The sequence below is a fragment of the Carassius auratus genome, unplaced genomic scaffold, assembly GCF_003368295.1.
Source record: "Carassius auratus strain Wakin unplaced genomic scaffold, ASM336829v1 scaf_tig00045078, whole genome shotgun sequence".
NCBI classification, from domain to species: domain Eukaryota; kingdom Metazoa; phylum Chordata; class Actinopteri; order Cypriniformes; family Cyprinidae; genus Carassius; species Carassius auratus.
In genome coordinates this window covers 69,060-95,346 of record NW_020526873.1, presented here as the reverse complement: position 1 = coordinate 95,346, position 26,287 = coordinate 69,060, and the positions used below count along the sequence as shown (strand labels likewise).

At 32.7% G+C, this 26,287-nt stretch overlaps 1 protein-coding gene across 1 annotated transcript in view; it reads right to left on the bottom strand.

Moving 5' to 3' along the window:
• Positions 1 to 3,347: 3,347 nt before the first annotated feature.
• The window catches only part of LOC113087669 (F-box/LRR-repeat protein 17-like), a 53,291-nt gene continuing 30,351 nt past the window's right edge, over positions 3,348 to 26,287 (bottom strand). Inside the window, exon 3 of the mRNA XM_026255617.1 lies at positions 3,348 to 3,592. Within this exon, the coding sequence (XP_026111402.1) occupies positions 3,382 to 3,592 (211 nt within the window). The 3' untranslated portion in view covers positions 3,348 to 3,381. The remainder of the gene's footprint in view (positions 3,593 to 26,287) is intronic.

The window sequence follows — 26,287 nt, the reverse complement described above, 5'->3', positions numbered from 1 at the left end:
AAACAGTGTTTTTTCAGTGTAACATGAACAAAACAGAATTTAATTACAGGAATATTGCAACAAAAACTGCTATTAATTATTGCTCTTAATATTGTAATAATAATTCTAAACGTCGAATATGCATTGCAAAATAAAATAAATCTCTGATGCAATATGAGAATTTTCTCGCACTTTAACTTCAATCTCAACACTGATTTAAGTTTAATTGTACAGAGCACCACATTTGTCCCCTTTTTCTTGAATTTGGAGGCATTTTTGTTCTTTTTTGCCTTCAAGCACCTGTAAATGAGCGGCTCATACGTCAAATCATCCTAAAAAATACTAATAAAATCATTTTATTGCAGTGTAAAATATGCACTGTATGCAAAAGAATGCATAAAAATGGTTAATGCTGTAAAAAACGATAAATCTTTGATGCAATGCGAGCAATTCGACTCTTTTATTTAATTTTCACAGTTCACTTAAATGGCAACACGTGCATTAGATTTAAGGTAATTGTGCATGAGAACATTTCTGTTCCTTTTTCTTGAAATTGGAGGCATTTCTGCTGCATTTTTTGCCCCAAGCACAACTAGAGATTTAAATGAAAGACTAAATCCAGCCAAGAACGCGGAAGCAAAAATCAACCTCCTTTTATCCGACGGATCCAGAGGAAATCCACCAATCATTCGATTAGCAGCAGGACGCGAGAGATCGGTGTATTTAGCGTCCCTCAGAGGAGCGCTGGTGTCCGTCATTCATCTTCTTTAAACGCTCGGATATCCAGGGTGCATTCCAGGCCATCATTAGCGTAGGGTTTTGATGTCGTGGTCATTCATCACGGGTCGAGGGTCGTGATTACCGTCGCTTCGAGTTCTGCTGACGTTAAACAAACGCTGCGAGGAGTTCAGAGCGATTCGAAACATTACTGCGCCACTTATGTGTAATTATCTCAAGTGGGCTGAAATACATTAGGCTTACCGTGAGGAATCCAGAGAACATGGGTTTTATCGTAGGTGGGTTTTATTTTATCGTAGCTTTTATTTTAGTTCAGTACAAGCCGATGTTGATTTAACATTTACAAGCATGCTAATACGCTGATATGGTGCCTAAAAAACTTATTTGTGCTATTTAATATTTTGTGTAAACTGTGATGCACAGAGAAAGTAGTACTTTTATTCATCAAGGACGCATTAAATTGATCAAAAGTGACCGTGAAGAGGTTTATAATGTGACAAAAGAGTTCCGTTTCAAATAAATGCTTATCTTTGGATCTTTCTGTTCATCTGTGAATCCTGAAAAATAAAATGCATCACAGTTTCCACAAAAATATTAACTGTTTTCAACATTGATGATAATCAGAAATGTTTCTTGAGCAGTAAATCATCATATTTTCATGATGCATCACAGAAATAAATTACACTTTAACACAGATTCACACAGAAAACAGCAGCTTTAAATTGTAACCTTTTTTTTTTTGATGAAATATATAGATATATTTATTTGTTTATTTACAGATATCTGAGAGAAGCTATTGGTGATAACCAAAGTATATATAAAATACATTTTAAATCAAATAAAATGTATATGGAACTGCTGAAATTAAATAAGACTTACTTTATTTTTAATATCCACTCATAATTCATAATTCATAAATTAAACATGGTGCTGCTTTACCATGACATTAGACAAAAACATTTAGGATTTAAAAAATAAATAATAATAATAATAATAATAATAATATTATATATATATATATATATATATATATATATATATATATATATATATATATATATATATATATATATATATATATATATATATATAAATAAATAAAAAATAGCAAAAGACGCTTTATGGCAGTGGTTCTAGGATGTAGGAATCTATAACAAGAAAAAAATAAAAAAATAAAATAAAATAGTAAAAGCTGCCTTATCTTGGCAGTAGCTTTAGGATTCTGTAGCGATCTATAACAAGAAACTAAATTAAAAAAAATATATATATATAATAAAATATAATTTAATTAATCTAAAAGCCTGGTGCTTTTCCAAAGTATTATGATTTTAAATAAAATAAACTAAATGTAAAAGCAATGTAGATCACTACTGCTTCCACATGACAGTAGTTACGCCTGAAAGGTAAAACAGACTCCTAACTCTACTCAACTACACCAGTCAGGTTAATTATGTCATTACGTCTCGCTGCTGACCGTAAGTGGCACAGCTGCATGTAATGACGTCTAATGCTTCTGGACTGGTGCTGATTTTTTCTCCAGCTGGTGTCCATGGAAAGACGCACCAGTCATGTGGTCAGTGTTTGGGCAGGAGCTCAACTCAAACACAGTGATTAAGTGCCACACCGCAACACTCTTTTAAGAGCACCACTGACCCCAAAATCTACTCGTCCACTTAAAAACACTGAAGCAAATCTATGTGTTCCTGTCGTTCGGTGCGAGGAGAGCGGCTAATAAAAGCCAAATGTGTTTTCATTACTCTGAGCTGAAGGACAAGGACAGGAACGGCTCATCGGAGGAGTTTTGCCCCGTCACGCAGTTACTGTACATCTAACACGTCTCAGCGGGCAGTAATTAGCCGAAGCACGGCGTGATTCAGCGTGTGAACACATGCAGCTGTCGAGGGATCAGAGGCTTTATCTGCCATCAGTACTGCATGATCTGGACCACATACTGCTGGAGATCAAGCACGGGACTGACAACACACATTAATACTGCTTCAATGCACTGAATGGACAGAAACACACTCCAGACATGAAATACAGACACGCAAACTCAACTAACACACGACACGAGCACCGTCCTCCAACACAAGAGAGGAAGACAAATCTGAGAGAGAGACATTTCAAAATCTAAAACTGGACAAATGTAGATTAGAAAGGTGTACCATTTATTTCAAATAAATAAATGTAAAAGACTGCAGCTATCTTGAAGTTTGAAAATAAAGCATTTTGATAAAAAAGTATCTTTACATCATTACTGCTTCATTAATACAGTAATTACAATGCAAATAAAAATAAATAAATAGATAAAATAGAACAATTTTAATGACTAAAATTAGGTTTTGGATTTTGAAAAAGAAAAGAAAATGAATGAATTAATGACTGAATAAATAACAAAATATATAACAAAATAAATCAAATAAAGTGTAAACGTTAAAGTTTTAGGGGTAAAAATAAAATGAAAAATAAAAATAAAATATAATAATAATAAACAAATATATGTTTAAAATATATAAATAGATAAAAATATAATTAAATAAAATGTAAAAGCCAGATTCTTAACAATGACAACAGGGCAAAGTTTTAGGATTTTGAAAAATAAAAATAGAAATAAATAAAATGTACGTTTTAGGAGTTTGAAGAATAAATAAAACAACTACTACTTCACCACGGCATAAAAGCAAACACAGAGTAAGAAGGACTAAAGGTTAAAGTTCTTGTCCCTTCTAGCGCCCCCTGTATCTCTGAGAACGAAGGGTTTACGTTTTGGTCCGCATCCGAACTCATCTCAGTCTTACCGTGATCTGTGATCTTGCAGGACACCAGATAGAGCTCCTTCAGACTCCGACCCTCCTTCGCGATGATCTCTACACACCTGCCAACACACAACAGAGAGACGGACAGGGTCAAAGGTCAGGAAAGGTCTACGGTCATCAGCACACGCTCAGATCAGCGGCTCGTTAATCAAAGCAGGTGTAATTCTATCACCTGAACGCAATTACATCACACTCTCCTGAAACCCAATCATTAAATGTGACTCGCCGCCAGCCCTTTCTTCTCCACTGATCCCATATCTGCACCTCAAAAGCATTTAGGAAGAAAATTAATAATTTAATTGAATCGACTTTGATTAAAAACTAAAAGGGCTTTCAGATGGGAAAAACCTCCGTGCTAAAACTACTAATGCCAAGACTTCAAAGACATGCATGATGGAGAAGAACAGGAGAATCACAGCAACCTCTGTATGAACAGAACTGTCTGTTTGACCCCAGTGACCTTTAGTGCAACATTCATCCTTCAGAGAGAAGCCTTCAGATCTACAGCCATCACATTTGCATTCATGCATTTGACAGTTGCTCACATCCAGAACAGTAATGCATGCAAGAAAGCTTGGTTTATAGAGTACATACACATATTCAACATACAATCAGTGAACGGAAACATTAAGAGAAAACTCAAAATACAAGACTGATTAAAGAAATATGGTAATTTTCTATACTGTAGAGCGCCATATACATTCACATCAAATGTTAACTGTGGTAGAGTTATGCTCACGGGATGCTGCACTTATTCACAATTACCAAAGTACATTATTTGCATGTGCTTTAAAGTCTTGTCGGTTAAACATTTCATTTGCGTGCTGTTGTGACTTGCGCCTTTTCTGAGCATGTTCAGGTGAAGTGTGCGCACAGTAAAAATCCTATCAAACAGCACCCGATTACCGGACTAAGATATATTTCACGTCTGACTGCGCTAATACTGTCAAAAACACACAAGTGTTACATATAATCATATGGGGTCTAAATTACATACATAGAAGGTGCACAGTGTCATTCACACAAACACTAATCACCATCATGGTGAGTCTCTAACTGAAATATGCAATAAACATCAATTTAACAACATTATATATAACATACATCCCTAATAAACATAACAGATAATAGAAAACTAAGAAACAGTTACATATAATCATATGTGGTTATGTCTAAAGTCAATGTAAAGAGTCGAGAGAGAAACGGATGCATGTAGGTCTTAAAGTGACAGCAGTCTAATAGCACTAAATATGCTACTGCCTTTCATTAAAGGGAGAGTTCACCAAAAAAAAAATGTATTCTTTCATTATTTACTCACATATTGTATCACGCCTATATTAATTTCTTTCTTGTGCTAAACACAAAATAATATATTAAACCAAACAGCTGCTGGTCTTTGAATTATTCAAAATAACTTGTGTTCAACAGAAGAAAAAAAGTCTCATTCATGTTTAAAACAACTTGAGAGTGATTAAATGACGACAATGTTCATTTTTAGCTGAACTTTCCCTTCAATATTAACAGCAAAACACACAAAATCACTTACTGCTCTTGACTTAACTTTGATATAGTTGCTTTAATAAGAATCAGTCTATCATCTATACAGTCAAGTGTACATAGTGTTTTATTTTTATGTTTGTTCATTCAGTTTCTGAATGCTAACGCTAAATACAGCTACTGTACCTGAAAGATAAAGCACTGTTTGTTTTCTTTATTTCTTCACCTTATAAGCCTTTGTTTTAAAAATTGAGAAATTAGTTTGTCTGTACTGCTCAAACAACTTGCAAAATAGTAAAACCAATAAAAAGATTTGTGATAAAATCGTGAATCGAGAAACCGAAAAATCTTTTTACACAAAATAGACATTTCTGTTTCCCACAACATATCGCGTTACTAAATACAAACATAATAAAATCACATAAAAATAAATAAATGGTAAAAGCTAACAAACAAAGAAACTTGCTAAAGCATGCAAAGTTTTAGGACTCATTATTTCTTCAGTTTGGTTTCAGTTAACAATACATTTTATTTTGAGAAATATTTTAATAATAGGAATATTAACATTAAAATCTTAATATTTAGAAATGTTTTATTGGTTTTAGCTTTTATTAAATGTAATATAGCGATGCAGCTCTTGCTGATCGTCTGAAATCACTCTCATTATAACGATTAGCCCTCGGTTTCCTCTCCTCTCTAATTTCCTCTTCCTGCATCGCCACGGCGACCATGACTCAAGGCCGTGATGTCCAATAAAGGGACAAGTAGTTTCCATGACGACAAAGACACTCCACAGTCACCCAATTAGGCTGAGAGCAGCGACGGGCGAGAGAGGGATGGTCAGACAGAGAGAGAGAGAGACTACAAATGAGGAAAGATGTGTAAAAGCAGGCCGGAGCGGATAATCAAACAACTGATGATGATGATGAAGATGCATCTTCATCAGGGCTCAAACACGCCTCTGCAGTGTTTGTGTGTCATTAGCGTGTTTACTTTAATCAGAGCGGCTGATTGTTGACTGACAGGATTGGGAATCAAAGTCCAGCTCTTGGAAAGAGACTCGCAGCAATGGAAACATGGCACTCTTGTGATTAACAAAAGTTAATTTTGTTTATATTTATATCAAAACAATGTGATTATGATGATTCGACAGCTGCATTTAATCACCTTCACTAACTCACCAGTAACCAAATACACACATAAACAACTTACACTTTGTCTGACCTGCTGTCTCTCCTGTTGCTTACAATCTTGTTTATTTAAGATCACTTTTCATGTCTCAACTCTATGAGCCCAACCAGAGTTATTATAGTTAACTAAAACCATTAAAAAAAATTATACTTCAAATTAAAATTAACATTAACAAATAAAAACGTAAACTTATTTTATTTTAGCAAGCAGCCAAAGCAACATTTCTCAATTTAACATTAAAAAAACTTAAATGGACTACTAAATAACTACTAAAAATTACAAAAACACAAATAACTAAAACTTTAAGTAAAATGAAAATAAAAAAGGAAGATTAAGAAATACAAAATAATTCTAAATATTAATAAAAACGATTGAAGTATCTCAAAGAAACTAAAATAACATTAAACAAAAAACTTTATTTCTCACTATCTCTTCATGACAGCTCTAGCATTTCTTTATTAAGTATGCTTAATGAAATTAATAAATATAAATCAATAATTACATAAATATTAATAAACAAATTAAGAGACATGATTAATAAATAAATTACTATATATCTATGTGTGTGTGTACGTACGTATTTACATATATAACAATTTGTATTCATTTATTATAAATTGTTTTTTTACATTAAAATAAATAAAATTAAGCACATAAATGAATACACATAATAAAGAGTATAAATAAATACATCCATTTATATGTGTAATTATATTTACTCATTTATTATTTGTTTAAATATATTTAATCTGATTTATTTTGAAGTGAACTATCCCTTTCAAAAATAAGATTTAAAAAAGACATCTTTCAAAAATAATATACTGATATTTATTAAATGTATTATTTATGTATGGAATACTACTTACACACACACACACACACACAAATACAATATATATATTGTATGAACCTACTCCTAAACCTAACCATATCCCATGTATACAAATATTATTATACAGATATAATATACAAATATTGAAAATATAACATGGTAATGTTTGCTTTTATAATACATCTTACATTGCTTTATTTTTAATATTTTGTATAATTTATATTTTATTGTATATAACAATAATTAGAAATTATCTTTATAATTAATATAACATCAATAAAATATAAAAGCCTTTACATAATAATTATAATTATATATATTAAATGTAATGTTTATTTATAAATTATTTCTAGCTACTATATTCTTTAGGTGAACAAACAATAAAATACAGATATACGAAAAATGAAATACAAATTTAAAAAGAAAATTATATAGTATTGTAATATCTATTATCAATGACCACTATTTTAATATACATAACAAATAAATACTAAATCAAATATAAATTAAAATATTGAAAATAACAGTCATCTGTTTTTTTTATTAAAGTTAAAATTACATCGCTACACTTTACATTACATTTTTTATATTTTGTATGATTTAGATTTTATTTTATATAACAATAATCATAAATCATCTTTATAATAAATATAAAATAAATAAAACTGGGATATTTTCCACTTCCAGCAGTGTGACCTCCGTAAATAAATGTAGAAATGAAACTCTTCTAAAGCACATAATGTATAAATATGTCTAAACTCATGCAGATCACTGGACTGAATGTGAAAGCAGACTTTGAATGCATTTCACAGATGGAGAAAAACTCTGGTAATGTTCAGATGCAGCGAAAGCGACGCTGCCATCAATGTTTAATAAGAAACATTAATGTTGCTCTTCACATCTTCACAAGAGGAGAAGACCAACACAACAATAAGAGCCGCACATAAAGAGCCCATTTATCACAAAACCAGACAGATGCGAACCCAAAGACAGGTCACGACAGAAAAAAGGAATTCACTGAGAAAAACCCTTTTAAAGACAAACTCAAGGCTGCGCTTCCTCCATTCAACACAAACTACCTGAAGCACCATTATAAAACAACAAAACCCGTCAAATGTGTCTGACAGACTGAGAACTCAAACTAAACTAGACGGAGAGGACTGCTCAAGGTCTGCAGCGAGCGAATATCAATATATACGACTGCAGTCTTAATGAAATGGAGGGGCGGATCAGACTTTCCTGCTGTAAATTTCTTTTTATACCTCCTAATAAAGCCTTTTGTACATGACTGGAAGTCTTGTGCTTGTCAAAGGATTTTTTTTTGTATCTGACTCTTGTGCATTGTTCACACAGAAAAGGAGTTTTTATAACAGAGAACTTGATGTAGATGTAGTATACACTATTAAAAAAAAGTACAATTTACGGTAAAAAAATGGCAGCTGTAGTTGCTGGAATTCTAACATAAAAAATCGATAACAACATTATGTTTTACAGATTTAACTTAAATTTACAATTAAATACTGCAATTTCATTAACTGATGTAATGTTAATATACCAACCTATTGAAGTACTGAAATCGGTTTTGTACCTCTGTAATACACCAATAACCACCAAATGCAGGTGGTGATGAGAAAGTCACGTGACGAACCAAAGCCCATCACAAGCAGCTTTTAAATAATAACATATATAGAAGGTGCACAGTGTAATTAACACAAACACTAATCACCATCATGGTGAGTCTCTAACTGAAATATGCAATAAACATCAATTTAACAACTTTATATATAACATATATCCCTAATAAACATAACAGGTAATAAAAAACTAATAAACAGTTATTTCATAGAAAAAACATCAAATTCAAACAAAATTTTAAATGTAACGCAGATCATTTTGGCAATGTCAGTTTACGCTTTTTCCCGGTAAATTTTACAGGAACTTACCGTTAATCATGTTTCTACTGTAGCAATTGTAGTTTTTTACGGTTAAAAACACTGTCATTTTTTACAGTGTATTTGAACAATCTTTGGGATAAAATCAACAGGGGAATTATTCTAAAAATGCCTTAATGCTAAACACTTAGAATAAATAATATCATATCAATTATACCAATAAGAAAACTACATTTCACTCTGCACTTTCAGGATTTTGTTCAAATTAAATATGAGAAATGCAAAAAATCTATGAATGAACAAATCTGAAATAATCCTGAATAAATGTGACAATGAAGAAGTCTTATTCTAGTATTGGGATACTATAATGATTTTTTGATGAATATTTTGAATGAGTATTTATGTTTATATATTTTCTGTTTTCATTTTACTTTTAACCCCTTTAAGTGCGAACATCGCCGACGGCCCCAGTTTATTATTGTTTCACTTTCACAGCACATTAATCATCACTGTCTTACTTCATCTGGACAAACTGTGCATCAATTGAAAGTTTAAAGACTCTAGTTTCGATATTTGACCAATTTTTTGATAAAACATTGTTGCAGTGACAGATATTTAGTGATTTATGTCAGAAGTGCAAAATAATAAATCCGTATTATGCCACATTTTGAATAGAAATTAATCACTCACTCATATTCAGTCACGTCAAGAGCGGTTTATTTGTGTTCACATAGACTCACTGAACAGCGTCAATAAGGATTTTTAGACCAAAGATGTATATCTGCGGAGATATATGGATATATTTACTGATGTTTACTTCATATTTCTTCAGACAGAATCGTCATTTCTATTCATTTTCCACGGATTTACGCGATCAGATGATAAACAGCCTCTCCCAGCGATCTGTGTATGTGTTTGCTGTGCCGGCAGCTCGTGCGGTGTGTGACTCAGACTCTGATTGGGCCTTGCAAGTGTCAATCTTACAGTGTCATATATGGACACCGCCACATCGTGTCACATGCTTCCTGCACACTTCCTGGTAGTTATCTGGCCAAAACAACACTGAAACACCTCTGTACACACGAAATATCCAAATAATAAACCCGCGATTACGATAGTAAAGCTTGGTATGAGAATTTCTTGAGATCTGGGGCGTTTTTATAAAAAAAAATCGAAAATGTACATGGGAAATGCTAATTTGTGCAGCGATGAAAAAGGCTACATATAATATATTTTTACAACAGTAAAGGACCAAATTCCACCCCTGATCGCTAAAGGAAGTTATTATAAACACTCGATCGGCGTTTAAAGTGAGTTTTGAGTAAAAGTGTATTAATAATTTCATAAATTGTCTGCTGTAGCTAGATGCTAACGTTAGCTACAATGCTACTAATAGCAGGTGCTTTTCTTCTTCATAATGCATTTTTGTCTCAATAATTCACGTAAGGTCGTAAGAAAATGTTTTGTTGTATTTTTATAGTAAGACTTTTGATAAATAAGGGCTAAATGCAAACAGAGACTGAAGTGAGATTGCTGCTTTGTGTCTTTGTAAAGCCTGAAAAACCACAATCAAGGCTAATAAAGGTGGAATAAAAACAAAAGAATAATGATAAAAGAATAATGCGGATAATGTGTCGTACCTGGCGGAGGTGTGAAAGACTCGTTTGGTGAGAACAATACAATCATGAAACGGGCAGTTTTCACAGCCAAACACACATACAAAACACACATCAGTGTTTACATGTGAGATCTTACAGAGATGACAAGGGCCATAAATCAATCTGATTTGCCTTCTCTAAAAACACACATGACATGGCCTTAGAAAATATTTCATAAAATTCACAGTTTTACAGATTCGATTATGACATTTTTTATGAAGTTTTGGAAGACTTGTGGCCTTAGCTACACTGTGTTTTCAAACTCATTTCCTACATCAACAATTTTTTAAATACATTTAAAACATATGTTTTTAATATTTTTATTTTTGTTTTTATGTTTGAGCTTATATATCTCTATTATCATAACAGTCTGAGTGATTCTGATTCCTGAACAGTAAACTTTAAAGTGTCAGCATTGTGAACAAAGGTTGATTATGTATCTAGTCAGAAAGAATCATGAGCAGAAACCTTTTTATTTTGGGTATGTCATTTCTGTCTCCATGCCAAAAAAGGGGGGTTACTAGTAAGGGGTTAAAGTCTTAGTAATTACATTTTATTTATTTATTTACTGTCTACAGTTTTTTTTATAGTTTTATTTCTGTTTAGTTAATTTATTGCATCAAGCTAAACTTAAGGAAACATTTATTTTTTTGTAATTCTGTTTTCAATGCCATTCATTTTTTAATATCTATATAGTTTTTATAAATTTCAGCTTTAGTAATTTTAGTATATCCAGTTAAACTTAAGAAACAAATTTTATTTCATTTCAGTTAAGGCTTATTTCAAGAAATACATTATTTTATGGTTTAATTTTTTGTTAATAACAGTATAATAATTCTGCAATGAAGGTCATCTAATGTTTACATATCAGAAATATCCAGTTAAAATATTCTATAATGCATCAATGGCAGACAAAATTTGTGTTATTGTTCTGGTTCATTTAAAACAAGCTGAACTGGAATAAGTCTTCAGATGATGAAGAACTGGAGAAAATGAGGTGAAATAAGGATGAGAAGGAGGTAAGAGCTTGTCATTTTTAGAAACCCTGACAGAGAGCAGGTTCTTCAGTTATACAGCCTGCTTTTAATTACACCAAATATGACTCAGATGTCGGGCCACGATAAAACGAACATCCACCCACTTCACTACAAGCTCTGTGAAACGAATTATTGTTCATGACATTCACTGTTTCAACAGCACACACACACACACACACACAAAACGTTTTAAGCTGCACAATCAACAGGTAAATGAACAATTGTTATTATTTTTAGAAAAGAATTACATTACAAAGAAAATATTACATTTACTGCCGTGTCGTATTTAAGATAAATGTCAAAGTGCAAAAAATAAATAAATTACAAAGTTAATTTAAACCTTTTTAATAACATTATATAAAACATACTTTTTAGTTTATTTAAATTTTGCAGTCAAATTTGAGGCTGAATATATATTTTATATGATTAAATATTAATCTATCTACAAATGTAGAATTAAAATCTGCTTCTTTGACAAATAAGTAACTAAATAAAAATAAAATAAAACAACAGATCATGCAAATAGCACCACACAGTATTTCACTCTTCCCATAAAGCACAAAAAAAAGATGTTTTTAAAGGGATCTGGTAGTTTCCCGTTTGGCCTGACTAATCTTTTATTGTATTTCAGTGTTAGTCACTTATTAAACTGGACATCAAGAGCCCGTCATCTGTATTTCTGCACTGAGAATATCAGTAATGAATAAAAACGGCTTCATAAGAGTTCAGCTACCGGACTTGTTCAAGTCATTTAGGAAGCAGCAGCTCATAAAAGACTTCTAATGCAATATTCCCTGAAAAAGCACAGAGAAATACGCTGAGAGGATCTTTAGACAAGAGCAACACAGAGCCATTAGGATTCCTGAAAACAGGCTGGAGTTTCTTCAATCCAGCGGCCAGAGTTCGGTGCTGCTGGAGAATAAAGTAGAAGCTGTGAAGCCGAAAACCCCAGTTTGCTTCTTTTCAAGGTGAATATTATTCTCCCGTTTTCAGAGATTTCATCACAATCCCATTATCTGCACTGCAAAGTGAACTTCAGAATGAGCTTATCACAAACCGCCCTCAGAATTAACTTCACAACTACAGACAGCCAAAGGAAAAGAAGTTAAAGCAATTAATAAGATAAATCCAGAGGGATCCAATCACATCATCCAGACTCAATCATGAAAACTTTAGAAATGCTATCTGGAAAATAAAGGATATGATAAATGTCCAGCAAAGAAATGCATTAAATGCATCGCGCCGCTCGCAAAATGCATTGAATTATCAGCTGCTTTTATGTGTGACTGATGTAAACGTGTTACTGTACGTCTGTGTGAAGTGTTTCTAAAGTGATTCAGTCCGTCTGTAATGAGATCCGACACTGAAGCGGCAGATAAACGCCTGAAAGAGACCAAAACTTCAGTCTCAGACACAGATATAATGTATTCTCAGGCAAACTGGTCAAGAGCACGCTCATATTTCAGCTCAAAATGTATATATATATTTATATATATATATATATATATATATATATATATATATATATATATATATATAAATAAATGTAAATCAATTTAAATAAATAAATGCATCTGCTAAATAAATTAAAGGTCTATGACTGAATTGCTGGTCAACAATGACAGTGCAAAAGTCTATAATTGATAAGTAGTCAATATCCGAATTAATCTTTTAAGCACAATACATTCTGAAACTGCTTCTTAAATTGAATAATAGGGTTGTGCTGATAGACGATAGTATCGTGTATTGACGATAGTCAGATATATCGACATAAGCAGATTTCTCTGTCGATAATCAAGACGATATTAGGCTTATTCTCCTATTAATGTATTAAATAATAATAATAATAATAATAAATATTTGTATTTTTATTAGGTGGCCTATTATCTTTCGGCTATCAACATGCCCAGCTATTTCACTTCAGCGCCACATTTCAAACACACACACACACACACACACACACACACATACACACATACACGCATACACACATACACGCATACACGCGCAAAAGAGGATTAGAGCCGGTTCGCTGAAGAAGTTGTAACGCTTTGACTCTGAAAAAAAGGAAAGAGATAGAAAACGAGGAGTTGGTGTTGCACACATTTAAAGGCTGGTACACGGCAATGTGTTCTTCTCATACATGAGAGATTAACTCTTTCTTGGCGTTACAAATAAAGTAAAGACAAAATAATAACAAGAGCAAACTAATCTTCCATAGTGGTTCTCACTGAGTCCTTCTCTTAAAGACTGATCACTTAACTTATAACACTCACTATGTGGTGATGACGCAGAAGGACTATGTGAGAACTGCACGGTTTAAAACACTAAATAGTTATGCTATGACAAGAACAAAGAGTCTCTCTCTTGCTCCACACATGCTTGATATTGTGTATCGTCGATCTCACGGGCTGACGATATGACGATTTGAAAAATGACCATATCGCCCAACACTACTGAATAAGTGCATAAGTTTGCAGTAATCAAAGTGAAACGAAGAGTGGAGGAATCCTGGTTAAAAGATCAGGAAAACTAGAGCTCATGTGAAACACAACCACAATCATCCTCAAAGACGTGACATTATACAACTGCAACGCATTTTAGAGATCACACACATACATCTATGAGAGTCAGCCCTCAGAGAATGAAGCTGATGGATGACATGGACCCTCACCACAGATTCATGGTTCCTCTGTGTTCCTCCAGAACGCGTTTAACCACAGCCATCATACGACAGGCTAAGTGCTGCGAGAATCATGAAGAGAAGAGTGCAGATGCCACATCAGAAGCCTCTCGTGTAAGAGCATCTACAGTTCTGATGTTCTGCTGTGACGACAACATGTTTACAGTGTGTTCACACAAGACAAAAGAGCTCAGAAATGAGAAACACTCCATCAATAACTAACCAAAAAACTGATCGGTTTATCTGGTCACGCAAACTATATTGCTATGCAACAGCTGAACAATAAAACAAAACAAAAATAATAATAACAACATATATATATATAATATATATATATAATATATATATGTATTTATATACATGTATACATACATATATATAAACATTACATATATATAAACATTACATACATTTGTATACATTTGTATGTAAAAATTTATATACATACATTTTTGAGAATGTTTCACAGATTTAAGAGTTATTTTTTTATGTTTAACTAGCCAAGTTATGCTACTGTATGTAAAATGTAATAACACGATTGCTTTTTTCCCCCATTTTTAATGTAAGCTGTTATCTGGTAAAATAATAAATAAATAAATAAATAATAGAAATAAATAAATAATTAAAATAATAAAATAAGTTAATGAATAAAATACAACTACACAAAACATTTAAAAGTTTATAAAATAAAACAAATAAAATAAAACATTTACATATTGATAAATCTAGTTATGCATATAAAATAACAATAAATAAATGAATTTGCTGATAGATCGATGAATAAATGAAATAAATAAAGAATACTAAATTACTCTATCAAAAATCTTGTAAAACCATCTAAATAAAGTTCCAAGTGCAGAACAGATTTCAACATTGTGTACTGTATTGTATTATATTTTTTTAACTGTACTATAAATTAATTGTTTTCTTATTTAAAACTTTGTATTTTAAAATATGATATTATTATCTCCGTTTATTTATTACTTTATTAAAAATAAAATAGTGCAATAATACTATTATCAGTTATTAATTAATTAATAATTTATAAATTAATGTTTTCATAATTTATTTTATATCACCAAACCAGACAGAAAAACTACTGTGCATCTCCGCTTGTGTGTCTAATTTTACATTTTGCTCATTTTTATGCAAAACTGTGATTCCTTGATTTAAAAAATAAAATAAAATCATGGCAAAAACAATACATTTGAATTAATCAATAAAATCAGAAAAATCACCCAGCTGTACTGTGTAAAAAGTCCTGAGGTGTTTCTGCTCATTCCCTCCATCATCAGACAAACACTTGAACGAATGAACGAGTCCAGCAGGGAATTCTGGGAATGTGTGTGGCGTGTGGTTTCTGCTGTGCATTAATCAGTTCATCTGGAAAGATCTTGTGGTTGTGGCATTAACTCAACCTTCACATCCCCCCCCCCCCATTAACCTACTTTACAACACAGCGTTTAATGAGAGACGCCAGCAGCAATCAAGGCTTTTTTCCCCTACTCTCCATGGCTTTTGGTGTATTTGTTCATATTTGAACATATTTACATCCATATTTTATCATCTAATATTTAATGTACACATATATAACATGTATGTAATGCACAGATGTTGGGGTCAGTGAGATTTTATGTTTCTGCTCACTAATGCTGCATTTATTTGCTTTAAAAAAAAAATAAAATCTATAAAAATGTTAAATATAATTAGAGTTTAAAATGCATATTATCTGTGCGAATACATTGTAAAATTGTAATTTATTTCTGCGATGTGCAGCTGTATTTTCAGCATCATTCCTCCAGTCTTCAGTGTCACATGATCTTCAGAAATCAGAATAATATGATGATTTACTGATCAAGAAACATTTCTGATTATTATCAATGTTGAAAACAGTTGTGCTGCACAATATATTTGTGGAAACTGTGATGCATTTTATTTTTCAGGATTCACAGATGAACAAAGTTCAAAGGAACAGCATTTATTTGAAAAATGCATCTTTTGTAGCATTATAAATGTCTTATAAATGTCTTTAATCAATTTAATGCATCATTGATTAATTAAAACATTAATACTGACCCCAAACAATCATTTTATTAATTAAACTACATCGTACAAATACCAGATAAGGTATTTGTAATTTATGGCATGGTTGAAGATCTCAGCGCTCAACACTAGTGAAGTTCATACATTTCTCCTGTAAGAATGTGACGATGACAAATTCAGTAAAATGTTCCAGAGCCCACAGACTCGCTCAGTGACCTCATGCAATCAGAAGTTACAGAGCTCATTTGACTAATTACTGCTCTCTGCCTTTCCCCAGAGATACGCTCGTGAGGCACGGTTACTGTCGAGTCCAAGTCAACGTGAGCGTAAACCGGCCTCCAGTCGTCTGGAGCGACAAACACTGCATTCATGGACTTTAAAAGAGTCACGAAGTGAAGGAAGAGGATATTACATCAGAAACACACTTTCCATCAGCTCACCACATTTTATTACTTGATTCTGATTGGTCAGTGGTGACAACAACAGGCTCATCCAGGTAACTGAAAACGGCTCTATACTCTCGCTAGCAGCATCCCATAAATGTCTCCACTTCTGACACTAAAAAGTGGTTTACTGAAAAAGGCTTTGTCTTTAAATAAAAAAAAGCTTGTCAATTTTAAAAACACTTCATTTTTTGCTGTAAATGAAACCGATTATCGGTTTACGTCTTTCCAGTCTTTCTACACCAAAACATTTTACTTGCTGTTTCGTTGTAACTAATTATACAATTAACTAGCAGTTTATAAAACTAAATTGTTTCTTTATCAAATGTATTTAATGAATACAATCTGACATCAAGATGTTTTCATACACTTTAAAACAAAGTTGTAAATACAAAAAAAAAAGATTATTGCAGTACGTTTAGAAGTAAATACTATTTCAGTCTTCCTACTTCAAAAATTTTATATATTATCGTCCAGCTTTTTATACAGTATACATAAGGTTTGATACATAAATATATACATACAATACACTCACATAAAGCGATACACTCAACACAGCAAAAAAAAAAATATATATATATATCATGTTTTTTATTTCTTAATTTTGTTGCAAAAATTAACTATATTATTGTCCAGCTTTTTATATATAAAGTTGTATATATAAATATATAAAAATAGTACAGTCATACAAAGCAAGAAATGTGCTATTATATAGCAAAAATACTGCTTGATTTTTTTTATTTTTTGCAGAAATTACTGTTCAGCTGTTTTTTTATAAACATCTAACTTTATACACACACATATATATATATATATATATATATATATATATATATATATAATATAGTACAGTCTTATTAAGTGATACATATTTTATAGCAAATCTCTTGATTGCTTGTATTGTTGCAAAATATAAATCTGCAAAATTAGACTCTAATGGATGAAGATATCGAGAATATATAAGAATATACTGCATATATATATATATATATATATATATATATATATAGACACACACACACACAGTATATAAATATTAACATCATTATTTTCTGTAAAGCTGATTTGAAGCAAGGAGAAACAAGCACTTTACTCATACATTTAATTCTAATTTTGGAATGAACGAACGAAATCACACCAGCGATGGCTCAAACCATTGAATGTGAATGCACCTGAGAAGACCTCACATGAGAGCGTGTCGTGATGATGAATCCTGTAGAGGACTGAATCACTATAATGCGCCGTCTTTGGCAGGACGGATCTTTTCTTGGCAAAGGAACAGAACGAGAAACATTCGCTGCAGGCCACCAGCAAGACCAATCCGTCATTCGTGACACCCAGCGGCGCCCCGAGATCTGCAACTTTCCAGAAAGTGACAAAATTCCCACCAAATGTCTGACATGTGGGAGTGAATCACTGGGAGCCGATAAATGCTTCCATGTGTCTTCGGAGATTCAGATCGCTATGATCACAAACCTGCCGAATGTAGAAACGCGGATGTGTTTTACACTTTTACAGGTCATCACATCATATCACATACTGTTATATTCGTACCAGCTGGAAGATTTTAAAGTGCTATTTCACCCAAAAACTTCTGTGTCAATGATTTGAAGAACACTGAGGTAGAAATAACACTGACTTTTTAATGCAAGGACAAACACAGAGACTTTTAAAAATAACTTCTTCCACAATCATACGTTGAAACTGCTTAAATAATGACAGAATGATAATTTTTAGGGGAAATATCCCTTTAAAAGCTTGATCAGAACAAGTTTTTTACTGTAATGCCTTTGTTTATGAGTCTTAACTGCTAGTTTTGAGAACAAATTGTACATACAAATACATTAAATTAAGTATCTTTATGATGATATGAGCTAATTACGCCACAGTCAAAAGTTCTGGGTAAAGCTAAACAGGCTATATAACAAACCAAATTCACTGAAATATACAATGCATTGAACAGTGTATGAAATGTATAAATAAAATAATATTTCAGATGGATGGTGGCTGGAGTCCAGTATTGTTCAAAAGTTTGAGGTTGGAAAGGTTTTGTTTTAAATGTTTCTGAAAGTGTCTCTTCTGCTCACCAATGCTGCATTTATTCTCAATGATTTTATTCTATTTAGACACAGCATCATACATCCATGCATTTAACCATCCATCCATCAATAGAGATGGGTATTGTTTACATTTTTTCAAAACCGATACCGATATTGTACTTATCGATACTGTCATCGATACTATACCACAGTTGCTGGTCCCCTGGATGCAAATTAATACATGTTTGGTTAACATGAGTAAATAATGACAGAAGTAAAATTTTTTGGGTGAACCATCCCTTTAATGACCAGTGGCAGTATGTTTAGTACTGTCCCTTTAAGAGATGCACAGACCATTTCTCACTTACCTATTTAATTTCACTTTAGACATAATTAACGGTGTTTATATGTAAACCTTGTGCATTTTTTGACAGTTTTAGCACAATTAGACGATAACTAATATAAGAAAGTAATCAATTGCTGTTTGACCAGCATTTGAGTGTATGGATGCTTCAGCTGGAGGCGCTCTGAATAAATACATATTAGAACAGCACACAAATAAAATGTTTCACCTAATGTACTTTTGTGATTGCAAATAAATGAATTGACATTTGAGGTGAATGTGTCTCGCGAATTGGAGCTAGATCCGCAAAACATAATCCAGCACATTGCTTGAGGTAAATGTTGTGTTTGGTTAGTAAATGTTTCATTATATTACTTCTGTTGCCTCCTTCTTTCACTATTACACTACTGCATATATTGCATCTGACACTGGTGTAGCTTAGTTTTGTAACGAGAGCTCACACTTTCGAATATTTCACTCTTGCCGCGATGACTGATTGCACGCAAACACACACCGCACATGTCGAGCAGACATCGGCTACATCATTCAGTGAAGGGAAATGACAAGCAGCAGCTTCTAATTAACATTGAAGTATACAGAGATAAAACAATGCAAGTATCAATAACAGTATCGTCTGTCCTGAAGCTTATCGGTATCGACCCAATTACATACCGGTTCAAAATCCATCCATCCATCATCATTCATCCACACTTTCATCCAACCATGCATTTTACCATCCAGCCATCCCTACAATCATCCAAACACCCAATAATCCATCCATCCATCCATCTGTTCATCCATCCATCAATCCAACCATCTATTTAACCATCCAACCAACCCTTCAATCATCCAAACACCCAATAATCCATCCATCCATCCATCTGTTCATCCATCCATCAATCCAACCATCTATTTAACCATCCAACCAACCCTTCAATCATCCAAACACCCAATAATCCATCCATCCATCCATCCATCCTTCATTCAACTATCCAATCATCCAAACACCCAATAATCCATCCACATCCATCCATCCATCCTTCATTCAACCATCCAAACACCCAATAATCCATCCATCCATCTGTTCATCCATCGTCCAACTATCCATCCATCATCCATCCATCCATCCATCCATCCAATCCATCATCCATTCATTCAGCCATCCATCCAACATCATCATCCATCTATCTATCCATCCACCCAACATCCATCATCCATCCATCCATCCTTCATTCAACCATCCAATCATCCAAACACCCAATAATCCATCCATCCATCTGTTCATCCATCATCCAACTATCCATCCATCATCCATCCATCCATCCATCCATCCATCCATCCATCCAATCCATCATCCATTCATTCAGCCATCCATCCAACATCATCATCCATCTATCTATCCATCCACCCAACATCCATCATCCATCCATCCATCCTTCATTCAACCATCAAATCATCCAAACACCCAATAATCCATCCATCCATCTGTTCGTCTATCATCCAACTATCCATCCATCCAATCCATCATCCATTCATTCATTCAGCCATCCATCTATCTATCCATCCACCCAACATCCATCATCCATCCATCCATCCTTCATTCAACCATCCAATCATCCAAACACCCAATAATCCATCCATCCATCTGTTCGTCCATCATCCAACTATCCATCCATCCAATCCATCATCCATTCATTCAGCCATCCATCTATCTATCCATCCACCCAACATCCATCATCCATCCATCTTAACTATAAACATTTAAGCATATACTTAATTTAAGCATGAATCATTTTTTCAACACTTTTTAAAATTTAAATAATGATCATTCAAAAATGTTAAAGCCCTTCTCGTGTCTGAGCTTATGACTCGTAATCATACGGTTTCACATACAAAGATTTCTAGGTCAGATGAAGCAGTGGGTCACTCATACACTTCAAAGCTTTTACTAACAAATAATCAGATAAATAAAAACACTAACCTAATATTGTTTCTATCTTTAATATCAGTTGATATGACCTTGCACTAAACCTCCTCACCGAGATCTGAAGACTTCTGCAGCTAACACTCATCCGTCCACAATAACACTCTCGGTAAGTGGCTCTTAATAACTACAGCTTGAATGGAGCTGTGAGAGTGGTTGTGATTGACTGGAGATCAGCGGGTGGTCAAACACAGTCACATTCACCGCTCAACACCCACTAAACTCTGACCCGACGGAGAACACGTCTAAGTGCTCCGTTTGCTCAATCCATGGGTTTAAAAGAGCTTTTCCACTGGAATGACTGTTTACTAATTACACACTGAAACTCAGTGACACATTCCCAGCGCTCACACTTACAATCCTGATTCAAACGGCTTTCCCAGAAAAACCTCCTAAATCCACCTAAAACTCAAGCAAATCACCGCTAAACTACTGTGCTCACAGAATCCTACTGCGCCTAGTCAAATTATAATAATTTAATTATTATATTATTAATATTAAAATTAAATTGTATTGTATTGTATTGTATTGTAATTATTTAAATGTTGATTATTCATAAATAATAGTTAATAAATACAATTCATAATATTAAATATTACATTTAGTAATATATATTTATTATTACTATTAGTGTCATTATTTTTATGGTAATTATTAAGTTTTGTTATTGTTACAATATTGTTATTATAATAATGATTACATAATTATATTATATAATTACATAAAATATATTATACTACAAACTAATAATACTATTTATTAGTATTATTATTATTACTACTACTACTACTATTGCTGTACTTAATAATTGTTTATTATTAACTTAGTTGTTGTAACAACAACAATTAATAATAATTATGATAATAATATAGTTGTTGTATTATTATTATTATTATTATCTTATCATCATCATCATCATCTACATTATTATAACATAATTATATTATATAATTACATAAAATAGCATGTTGTTTTGGATAAAAGCATATTCCATATATTTAACGGCTGTAAACGAGACAGAAAAACTTCTGAATAAACGCTGAATAAACATGTCCTTAGCAGCAAACTGAATCTCATGTCACACTAAATCTATTTACTCATGAAAAAACTTCATCATCATGGTTTGTGGCTCGCTGTTGCGTATCATCTTCAGATATGATGGTCTGACTCTAAACACAATCACACACACATAGATGATCCAAACGGGAAGGGCTAATGCTCTCTGTAGGTTCCTCTGCTGCTCAACATAAAGCTCTTAAAGGATTAGTTAAAATCATCTGAATGATCCCATTATCGACAGCGCTGACATACAGCAGGAGGACGGAAACCCACACATCACAGTCTTATTTTACTGTTACCATTATAGATGTTATTGCATATTTTGAATGGGATTTTATTTTATATTTCAGTTTTCACTGTAATGTCAATTGTTTTATTTTTTTATTTAGTTATATTATTGTTTATCTATTTTATTTTTATTTTGCATCATTGATTTACATTTTAAATTAGATTTATTTAAATAATATAATTTTATTTTATATATTTCTTTTTTTGATTTTAATTTTAGTAAAGGTTTTTCTGTTTTTGTCGATTTTATTTAGTTTTTTAGTATTTGCTTTATTTTAGTGTTTTATTATTTTAGTATTACTGATATACTTTTATAGTTCTTGTAAATATTTTGAATTAGATTTAAATTTTTCCTAGTTTCTTAGTTTTGATTTGATTAAGCTTTTGATAATATTCTTGTGTGTTTGTGTCATTAATTTAGTTATTACAGAGGTTTTTTGGGGGGTATTTAGTCATTTTGGTTTCACTTATACTATTATACTATAGTTTTTTTAAATATTTTGAATTAGATTCAATTTAAATGTTGGCCAACATTTGAGTTATTTTGTTTTGCTTTGTCATTTTTATGTAGTTATTTTATTCCTTTTCTATTTTGGTTTTTAGTTATTTAGTTTTTTATTTTAGCATTTTCTTTCTTTTTTATTTTAGTTCTTCAGCTTGAAATGATAAATACTGCCTCGGCAACTAGCTAAAATAAACTTTTAAAGAACCAAAAAGGATATTTTGCAGTTTTATACATTATTGTGATCAGTTGAGCTGACGCAATTACCAGGAATCAGCGTTTCTATTCATTTTAAGATTTTCCATGCATGAACAGCAAATAAATAAGATGCATCAAATATTTCTATGCATATCACCACCAGAAACCATCTAATATTCCCAACCAACCAACCATTCAGTCTGAATATAAGCAATCTAGTGTATATATCGAGTAAATGCATGACAGACAATAAGAATACAAAGAAGTTCGAAAACAGACATTGTTTAAAATATCCATGTTTCTGAATCTAAATCACACAATAAACAACTAATAAACAAACAACTGTTCTGATAAAAATTTGCATTTTGAAGAACTGAGTTTCATTTATCAAAACACAGGCAATATTTCCTCTCAAATGTCAAGCGTTTCTGTTTTCCAAAAACCTGTGGGCTTTTACTTCAGTCTTGAGATATTTTATCCGAACATTTCATGTAAAAATGACGGCATGGATTGAAATAATGATGCATTCAAGGTTCTATAAAATGATTGAGGTGGTCTTATAAAAACATGACCTCAGAGAGACACAGAAACCGCTGCACACTAGTTAGCGGCCTGAAATACGACATGCTAAAGAAACCCACGTCTGTGTATTTATATCACCGTTACAGCAGCCGAGAGAGAAAAACACCTTAACCTCATGATCTATGTGACTATTATTATTAGCTTCATAATCATCCTGCTGTGATGCTTTTTTTAAAACGACTATGTGTCTAAAGAATAATGTCTGCTTCTTCTCAGACAAGTACAATGCAAAAAACCAATACTGTACATACAAGAATAATGTGCAACCAAGAAAAAAGATAGACTCAGTCTGCTAGTCTGATGCACTGAAGATAACAAGTGTATTTACACAGGACTTGCTCATGAATATTAAGTCACTTTAATGGACATTCAAGTAAAGAGCTCTAGCAATGTCAGTGACCTAATTAATATTCATGAATCTCACAGTTCAAGCATTCAGTCAGTGACCCGCCCACTTGATCCTAAAGTAAACTAAAACCTTAAACTAAACAACTAATCTAAAAACAAAACCTAAAACAAAGCTAAACCTGAGACCTAACACAAAAACCCAACCCAAATCAATAAATAAAAGAATAGAATAAAATAGAGTAAAAGAATAATAAACACAGATTAAGCACTGGATGCTGATAAACTACGTTTAAAGATAATATCTCAAACGAAACTAAACCTGAAATAAAACCTAAAACCAAAACCTGAAACCTAAAGCCCAAAGCTAACCAATCAATAAATAAATAAAAATAATCATGAAAAACTAAATAAAATCAATTCAGCTTGAATTTAGGAGAAAGTAATCATGAAAACTGTCAAGAAATCACTAACTCAATCTATGGAGTCTACTGGACTAAGGGAATATTCTTAGCTAAGAAAAATACAACACAAGGGCAAAATACATTTGATGTTTGTCTTTATCCAGTGACCTTAAAGTCCAGACTGCATTTGGCTCGCATACGTTTATTTAATATCACTTACAGTTTGTCTCTGAAACATCCTCCTTCATTAATACCATATGAGAGGACTGAGAAAACTCAGGATTGTTGTCCAGTGAAAGCTTGCATTTTAATGGGCAATGAAATCTGGTTTCAGCCAAAATATAAATATTGCAGCCAACATGCGTCACGACTGTAAAAGCCCTGAAACGCTTCGAACAGGAACGCTGTTGTTTCTACCTGCATGAGGCTGTCCTGAACACTTAAATCACATTATACGAGCAAGAAAGAGAAAGATTCAGATAAATTAATGCTGCCATCATTTGAAATCATTCATCTGGTTTCTAGTGTTGTGGTGCTATGTAGTACTGTCAGGACACAACTGTTTCCAGGTTTTTGTAAAGCATCAGGCTCCAGATCCCGCCCCTCTCCTGAACTGAAAATCCAGAGAGGGTGTCTAATTTGGAGGAAAATATGCTTTTATTGCACAATTGAAAATAAGCGCTTATTTTGAACCGACGCATCCCAAAGCACACTGAAATCCACCGTCTGACTTATCATCAAAACCGTATACAGTATCTTTCCCCGGAAAGTCATTTCCCACCAAAAATGGATTTAAAAGTCGATTTTCTAAGATGCTAATAAACTAATTCCAGCCTGACGCGAGGCAGAGCTTTTCAATTTCAGCTCGCTTTGCTCAGATTTGTTCTACATGATGACTGGAACACAGAAGGGAAATCAAACTCTCGCCATTTCAGGACAAAAAGACTTTCCTCATATTTGTCACAAAAGTAAATGACTGCAAAGTGAAAATACCAGCAAACAACATAATTTCTGGTATTATTATGCAGCAGAATGAATCACACGCATTAGTAAAGCCATTAAATGGTGTTAATTGCTGAAGTGTAAATAGCTGTAATGTTAATTATGATCATGACTGTAATAATCACACCTAAGCAAGGCGTGAGCACACACACACACTGCTGCTGGTGATTGCAATCATTGGTAATTACAATGAAGTCTCTTTTTAAGTGTTCTGTTTCTCACATTGTTAAAGTAAATGACATTTGAGCAACTGAGATACCTGGAGACATTCACATGTGTCCTAAACGACTCTTTAAATGTCTGAGAACACAGCAGCAGAAAACAGCCTTCAGCTCTTTTTGCAGAATACATTTCTGTTCCTATATAACGTGTCTGTGAAATCATGTTTTCTGTATTTGTGGTGCAATGAATGCTCGTCATGTTTTTTCACCTTTTTAAGGCAAGACACCACAGGTGAACAGGGTAAAGATAATATAGTTAATATTTGAATAGATTTGCAGAACAGAGATTTTAACATTGGATAAACCAGGTAAAAAATGATTGCTTGATTTTTGCTTGAGGTACATTTTGCTACCTTGTGCAACATTGTTTGAGTAAAACATACAGATGAAGACTGAGTAAAATGTATTCAAGTATTGCAAAGTAAACTTCAAACGAATAAGTAGAAATGACTCCACTAACTCTAACTGGCCAAGTTAAATTTATATATTTGATTTAAAGAGTTGCATTTAC